The sequence below is a fragment of the Paroedura picta genome, chromosome 1 (genome assembly GCF_049243985.1).
Source record: "Paroedura picta isolate Pp20150507F chromosome 1, Ppicta_v3.0, whole genome shotgun sequence".
NCBI classification, from domain to species: domain Eukaryota; kingdom Metazoa; phylum Chordata; class Lepidosauria; order Squamata; family Gekkonidae; genus Paroedura; species Paroedura picta.
The window spans coordinates 123,284,825-123,293,098 of record NC_135369.1 but is presented as its reverse complement, the minus strand read 5'-3'; the positions used below and the strand labels follow the sequence as shown (position 1 = coordinate 123,293,098).

The 8,274-nt window shown below is 41.2% G+C and overlaps 1 protein-coding gene and 1 long non-coding RNA gene across 6 annotated transcripts in view; one reads left to right on the top strand and one right to left on the bottom strand.

Moving 5' to 3' along the window:
* Positions 1-8,274, top strand: part of LOC143820074 (uncharacterized) — a 62,803-nt gene that overhangs the window by 34,118 nt on the left and 20,411 nt on the right. The gene's annotated exons all lie outside the window — the stretch shown is intronic.
* The window catches only part of AK9 (adenylate kinase 9), a 101,489-nt gene continuing 96,489 nt past the window's right edge, over positions 3,275-8,274 (bottom strand). For all 4 annotated transcript variants that reach the window (XM_077302364.1, XM_077302347.1, XM_077302358.1 and 1 more), the window contains 3 exons: positions 7,568-7,670; positions 6,668-6,782; positions 3,275-3,889 (listed from right to left, as the gene is read on the bottom strand). In XM_077302364.1, the coding sequence (XP_077158479.1) occupies positions 3,687-3,889; positions 6,668-6,782; positions 7,568-7,670 (421 nt within the window). In that variant the 3' untranslated portion in view covers positions 3,275-3,686. The remainder of the gene's footprint in view (positions 3,890-6,667; positions 6,783-7,567; positions 7,671-8,274) is intronic.

The window sequence follows — 8,274 nt, the reverse complement described above, 5'->3', positions numbered from 1 at the left end:
ACGGAAGCGAAAACCAGGGAGACGTAATGGGTAGAGCGGCAGAATGGCGGCGGCGGCGGCGGGTGACTCGGGGAAGGAGGACTTTTCAGGCCAAGGAGAGGGGCGGGGAGGTGCCAGGCGGAAAGCGCGCCGTAGGCGCACGCCAGTCTCATGGGCAGGCCTTTGTTGCTTTCCGAAACTCAGCACGAAGCGGCCGCATTCACACTCTCGTCTCTGTTTTATGCCTGTTTGAAATAGATGGGCGGGGGGTCCTTAGCCGCTCTGAGGCCCCACTGGGGAGAAATACAAAAGCGTCAATAAAATTAACAGGGGGAGCCGTGCAAGAGTATTACAGCAAAATCTCCGTAGTAACCTGTACTTTACAGGCTGATTTCCCAAGGCATGAAGTTTTGTGCATCATCGGACTTGAATGTTTAGTCGACCGAAGTACGTATCCTGAGACACACAGAGAATTCGCCCACCACTATATTCCTAATCCCCATTCCGCACCAGGATCTATGTTGCAAATTGGTTGCGGAACGAAAAAACACCATTTTAAATAGTGGAATTCGTCATTATGCATACCTGCCTTTGTAGTGGAATCCAGTTGCGTTTCTATCGTTTCCCACAGGTTTCCGGTCTCGGCAAAAATCACTAGCCAGGAAGCGATATTTGCCGAGCTTTGTCCCACCCCGTTATCTTTCCCTTTAAGGCAGGTTAAAAAAAAAAACCACACACACACATGTTGCAACAAATCTGCGTTGATTCGTTGCAACGGAGAAACCAATCTAGCTAGCAGGTGGCATGTGAGCTGCCATTTTATCATTGCCACGCTCCCCCTGAGTGAACCCCCCCCCCCGCATGGACGCGATTTTCGGCTGAAAAAGTGAAAAATAAAGGGAAAATAAACCAGCAAACGGGGCTGTGCGGTGCTTGGTGGCTTAAAACGGGAGGGACTGCAGCCGGGGAAGTCTGGCTGGGTAAACGAAGGCTCGCCGGTGCGTTGATCTCCGCTCGCTCCGAGAAAAAAAAATGGCGATCGCTTCGCCGGAAGATCAGAGGAGAGAGCCAGGGGGAGGGACTTCGCAGAAACCGCAACAATGGTAACACACAGAACTTTTCCGTTAGTGTTGCAGATTGGTTGCAAGAGTGTAGCGCTTTCCGGAGGGTGAATCCACTTTTTGGGATTTCCCTGAAAGCGCCACAACAAAGTGCTTTTTGCGGATTGGTTTCAGGGGTGTGGCAGATTGTCTACGATGTTGTGCATAACCGCATTTTTGTAGCGATTTCAATTTGCCACACTCCTGCTACAAAGAATCTGTGCGGAATGGCCCTGAGTTTGACTTTTTCACTGTTGCCCCACACTGAACTGGCAACTTCATCAAGTTATCTCAACATCTCTTTCCCTCTTAGGTTCCTATTAAAAGAACTATTTCTGTAGTGCTTCATCATTCACATCGATTTTTGTCATCTTGAACAATTCGATATCCAGAAACTAGGCCTCTATATGGCTCACCTGCTTCAAGAATTCATGAACAAATAAAATACCACTGGTCCCAATACTTATCCTTATGGGCCCCTACTGCTCACTAACTTCCATTGTTAGAACTTTGCATTCATTCCTTTTCTCTGCTTCCTATCATTTAACCAATTTTTAATACGTAAAAGGATTTGTCCTCTAATACCATGACTGCTAGCTGTGTTGGTCTGCTGTAGAACAGCAAGATTCAGAGCCCAGTAGCACCTTTAAGAATCAACAAGATTTCCACAGTATACAAATACCTTATGCACCTAGTTTTTGCTGAGAGTTTTCTAATATTGGGTCAACCATGGCTCCGATGAGTGAGCCATGTATACAATTTGAAATTTTCTATTGACTCCTAGTAATATTGTATGTTTTTGTGTGGGAAGCAGAGATTTTATGTGATGCTATTCACAGAATCCTCATACCTGTACAGTTAATTAAACATGCTTACTATTTCAGCAAATTTAGGCTGTTTCTAATGAGATTTCATTTAACTGCAGTTTTGAAGTAGCCTGCACAGAACAGGAAAAAAGCAGAAAATCTTGACAAAATCTAGAAGTAATTAACATGGCCACATTTTTAATGTCATTCCTGCTGTAGTATAGGCATAGAATGTACTCAGATGATCCCCCTGCATAGATGAATGAATCCAGTTGCCTTCCTGGAAGCTCTTGTTGGAGTGTAAGAATTTTATCAGAAACCCTGGTTCTCATAGCCAATTGGCAGAGTTGTTCCTAGGTGTCTTATTTCAGTCTCAAATAGTTGGAAGTATATACTCATAAATATAGAATGTCTGCCTGATCGGTCTTCTGGTTAACTAGGGAGATGGTTAAGTTAAGGAGTGTTGCAAGATAGTTAGAGCATCAGTGGTGAAAAACTAGAACCTGTTTGAAGGCATATGATGTGGCAGTGATAGAAACAAAGACATCTTTACTGCCCCCCTGCTACCATTGCATCAACTGTGTACAGTGCAATTGTTTAGGTTGACTTGGAATTTGCTAACTTCTAACAGCTAGTTCCAAATTTATAAGAATTTGGCTATAAGCCGTGTTTCTTTACAAAATTGCTGATGCAATCAGATCAAATATGAATGCTATCTGGTCCCTGAAATAGGGATTGGTTTGGATTTATTTCTGAATGATGATGTTGATTGGGTGGGGGGTTATGAAAACTTGTACCCTTTTCCTATTGATTAGTTAACCCTCATAGGTATTAAGTGAGGATACCATTGTTTCATGTTACTGATTCTCTATAGATAGGTGCTTTCAAAGCTGTTAAAGGAAGTTATTGTTTTATGAAGAATTGCACCAGTGACAAATAAATCATAGCTAATTTTTAATCTGTGTCTAATGTATAATTCATGAGCCTCTTGTGGCGCAGAGTGGTAAGGCAGCTGTCTGAAAGCTTTGCCCATGAGGTTGGGAGTTCGATCCCAGCAGCCGGCTCAAGGTTGACTCAGCCTTCCATCCTTCCGAGGTCGGTAAAATGAGTACCCAGCTTGCTGGGAGGTAAACGGTAATGACTGGGGAAGGCACTGGCAAACCACCCCGTATTGAGTCTGCCATGAAAACGCTGGAGGGCGTCACCCCAAGGGTCAGACATGACCCGGTGCTTGCACTGGGGATACCTTTACCTTTACCTTAAATCTTGTTTTACATCAAGAAAATTTTATTTCACAAACTGTGAAAGAAACAAGTGAGCATCAGGAAACCTAAAAGTAAAAAGTATTCCATTAAATGCTATATAATAATTAAACACGTAACAATAATAGAAATTGAAAAAGTCAGCTTTAGTGGTCACTTGAAAACATTAAAAATTATACATGTATTCAGGAGTATGCTCCATTTATTTATTTCATTTTATTTTTTCACATTTATTTATTAGCATATACTTAAAAGTAATCCTGAAATCACTGCAACTGATTTCCCAAGGATAGATTGTTTAGGATGAAGTAGTTATGTTGCAGAACTGACTGGAACCATTGGTAAACTATCCCATTTAAAATACATGAATCATTTAGTACAGTCTTAGCCACATTGGCTGGAAAAGGCCTAACTGATAGTCCAGTCAGCAGCTCATTTTCCATTAGCTTTTGTAGTCTGTTCACTAAGAAGTTAATCTATTCAGAATTTCACATTCAGATTTGACTGTCTGACTTTTTATCGTTGGGCAGGGTTCCAAACTATAGAGAAGCTGGGTCCACACCTCTGAAAGACAGAAAGATCTGTAATTTGTGATCAAAATCAATTGGTCGATTTTGAGGCTCTTTATACTTCTTTGTCATTTTGGTTCCCAAGTATGGAATAAGTTCACAGTTGTCTATGAACCGGTCCAATTTCCTCTTGTACTTCTTTCGCACATAGTCAGAGCTTCTGGGGTTAAATGCTACAGAAAATGAAATAATATCGATTACCCTTTGTCAACTGCTATTCATGATGCTCATGTTGCTCACATCATGAATCTAACTGCCAACCTATTTCCTCATATCTGTATTTGTGATTGTGATGATAGTAGCCTATGAGTTACCTCTGGCTAGAATTCAAGATTTTTAATACATTGCTTAAACCAGTTTTGCTAGTCTAGGCTGAGGCAAAAACATCCGTATGTGTAATGTGAATTTTTCCCATCTTTAAACTGCTCCTGCGGAGCGGTCTAGATAAAATGCTAAGGCCTAAAGGGGAGGAGAAAGGGGCGGGCTCTGTCCAGGATAAAAACTCGCAGGGGCCAATCAGGAACCGCGAAGCAGCTCCTGATTGGTCCCTCCAAGTGTCAATCCAGGGCCAAGTGGGCAATTGGGAGCCCGGAATTGCTGGAATTCTCCAGAATGAAGCTGTGGCCTCGGGTGGGGTGGGGGGTGTAAAAGGCTTCGTTCTGGGGAAAGGAGCAGGCCCGCCACGTCACCGATGCGCTGGACCTCCTTCTTTCCCCAGGACAAAGCTAGCACCCGCTGTATTGGGCCTACAGTGGGCCTTAAATCTAGTTGTTATATAAAATGAAATTGTATAGAGGAAAATGTAGTGTCAAGGCCCAAAAGAGCACGTAGGTACTGAACAATGGAACTTCACTCATGGCACTGCCTTCCAATTATTGCCTGTCTTAGTTCTGATGTTACAGGAAGAAAAGTGCCTGGAGGAAGTAACTGGAGAGGGGTGGCCTACAAGGTCTAAAATAGTAAGACTGAGAAACAGGTTTAGCATCTTCTCCCCCATTGATGTGCTCTTTTGACTCTTGATGTGTATAGGATAGACCTAAGATGAAGAAGTGGGACAACTACATTATTGAAATAATTTATACCTCACTTTTCTCACCAATATGGCCCAAAGAGGCTAACATTATTATACTCATCTCCATTTTAATCCTCACAACAACTTTGTGAGGCAGGTTATGCTGTGAATGTTTGACAGGTCCAAGGTCACCTAGCAAGCTAGTATTAAAATCCAAGCATCCCAAATCTTAGCATATCTATCTAGCCACTATACCATACTTGTTCTCATTTTAACTTAATATTTTATTTGTGTCTCTAACTTGGGTCTCTAGAAATACTATAAGAGTATTTAAGATGTCACTCTGCAGCTATTGTATGCAGTTTCTGCCTGAATAACCTGACAAAGTGTTAGCTCATACTTGTACAACAATAGTTTTCAAACTATGTTCATAGGAACTCTGAGGTACATGAGGGAACCTCAGATGAGAACATGGAATGGCAGACAGGCTTCCATTACAAATGTGTTTGTCACTGCCAGTCTTTTCCCAGCTTAACAACCACAATGGAGAGTTAGATGCTTTGTAAAGTTTATGTTAAATTTGTGTGGTGCAGCACCCAACTGGCTGAATTAATATAGCACATCTTAGAATTTACTCTGGCCTCCTCTGCCACTCACAGGGATTCCACAGAAAATATGAATTGATTTTCCATAGGAGATAATTACTACAGAAACAATTTCTGCAGGGTAGGAAGTCTGAAAACAGGTGATCTATGGCTAGTGCTCCTTGCTGTGACTTTGATTTCACATGGTCACATAGACTACTAATTTGTTTTGAAGAGATTAATTTATTAGCTGCCAGCTAGTTCAGAACTACAATGTTTTGAACTAAGAAAAGGCCATGTATCCGATTTGCTTAATAATGATATCTGATAGCTGGAGAGAGCTTATTACAGCTCTGATATCACTGGCAGAATCCCCTTTTAGAAAACTGGGCTGGCTAAGTCAGTCAGAAATGTTTTTCTAATGCAGACAAATTTACACGGTATAAAGTGACAAATCAAGTATGTGATTCTCAGCATACTGGTTCTGATGTAATATTGCCCATCTTTTGGGGAATTAGAAAAGCCACTGGAAGAGACAGCTGAAACAAGGGGCTTTTCTGTTCATGGAGTGGGCAGACATGGCTCTGACTAGGGCAACTTGCAAAGATGTAAAGTTGTCAGACTTACCCCTGATGCACCACTTTTTAAAAGGCTTGCAAATTTGAATAGATTTATTTATTTATTATATTTATATACTGCCCTCCCCAAAGGCTCAGAACAGAGACAATACAGATAACTTAGATTAACAATGGTGAATGAAATGAAACAACAAGTAACATGGAACCGTAGAAAAATTATACATTAAAGTAACTCATACTAATAGCCCAGTGGGTTGGGCGGAACTGCAGTGGGTGCCATAGGAGGGAGCTCAGGAGGAGGGCCCTTGGGAAGTAATGGTACAGGTCAACCTCAACCAAATGCCTGGTGGAGGAGCTGCAGGCCCTGCAGAACTGTTCAAGTTCTGTCAGGGCCCTGATCTCTGGGAGCTCATTCCACCAGGTGGGGGCCAGGATGGAAAAAGCTCTGGCCCTGGTTGAGGCCAAGCGAGCTTCCCTGGGGCCAGGGATCACCAGGAAGTTAGAATTGCTAGAGCATAAGGCTCTTTAGGGGGTGTAAGCAGAGAGGCGATCCCTCAGGTATACTGGGCCCAGACCACGTATGGCCTTGAAGGTGATAACAAGAACCTTAAGTTGGAAGAAAAACTCAGTCGAAATAATAAATACTATTGCTAAGGAAATATATTTAGAATAAAGGTACTAGAAATCTTTTGTCAGAGTTACAGTAGTTTAACGTATGATAAAGAGAAAAATGGAAAGGAGGTACTGTGCATACAGAAATTCTACATTCTACTGTACCTTTCAAATGATAAGCTATAAAAAGGAGTGCAGATTTTTTCACACTTAGGAATGGGAATTTTGGCTTTAAACAGCCTACTTCATTCATTGCTTTTATCAGGGCAGTTGCTACCCCCTGTAGAGATGAAATAATATTGATGTTAGTATAGCATTATAAATTGATTGCTCCTTAAATATGGTTTCTGTTTGTAGCTTTCACTGCTCAATGTATGTTCACAAACATTTGTCAAGTTTTCAGGGTTGTCCTTTTTGTGTGTATATCACTTTAAAATTTGGACAGCATACCTACTCCTGTTAGTAATTTGCATATTGAACAGATCCTGGAGGTTTGTCCAACACCTTCCAGATTGGAGAATAGTCAGAGATTAACAAAGATTACACCTTAAAAAATCTTTACTATTAATTGTTTATGGTTTTGCATCCTTATGGTATTGCAGCCTTATTATACTATGATGAAATCTGGCCACATGATTAGATCCTACACACAACTACTCACCTAAACATATATTGTAGCAGCCTCTCATTAATCTTAATCAACTTGTCCTGTGAATAGCTGATTCCAAGTTCTGGAGTTTTGATGAGAATCAGCTATTGTTATGAAAATCCATAACTGTTTAGTAACATGCATATTTTTAAAGTGACATTCTAGGGTGTTTTTCTTTATCAATTAAAAGAACTATAGAAAGCATTGGTTATCTTTACTGGTGATAAAGATCTTTTGCATTAATAACCAAAAAACAAGTGCTGTGCATTCTCTTTCCATTAGTTAGTCAAGAGTCCAATTTGAGGATTAAGTGTGAGAGCTGTGCAAAGAGAAACTGGGAAGGGGGGAGGAGACAAAAGTCAATTTGTCCCCAAAAGTTAATATAATATTAACATAATCAATGAAAAAAAATTAACCTGTTCAAGATATCCTGTCAAGGGAAGTGCTGTCAGCAACACTGGCTCCTTTTTGGGAGGAAGTTTATGTGGCAGTGTCTGATTCCAGTATTTTTCTGGTAGTCTAAGAATAAAGAAGTTATGGATAATCAAATTCATGCAGATCATGGATACCAACCACTCCACCATCCTAGTCGTCCTTCTCTGAACATGTTCCAGCTTGTCAATATCCTTTTTGAACGGTGGTACTCAGAACCCAACACAGTACTCCAAATGAGGTCTACCCAATGCAGAATAGAGTGGTATTATAACTTACTTGCTCTAAGGCAGGGGTAGTCAAACTGCGGCCCTCCAGATGTCCATGGACTACAATTCCCAAGAGCCCCTGCCAGCATTTGCTCATGGTAAAAGTAAAGCTTTTGATAAGGTTCCCCATGATGTTCTGATGGATAAATTGAAGCTCATGGGAATTGTAATCCATGGACATCTGGAGGGCCGCAGTTTGACTACCCCTGCTCTAAGGTCCTATGCTTCTAGCAATGCTGCCTAATATTGCATTAGCCTTCTAAGCTGCTTATATTCAACTTATTGTCCACAAGAACTCCTAAGTCCCTTTCACGTATACTATCAAGCCAGGTACCTTCCATATTTTCATTCATTCATTCATTCATTCATTCATTCATTCATTCATTCATTCATTCATTCATTCATTCATTCATTCCAACATT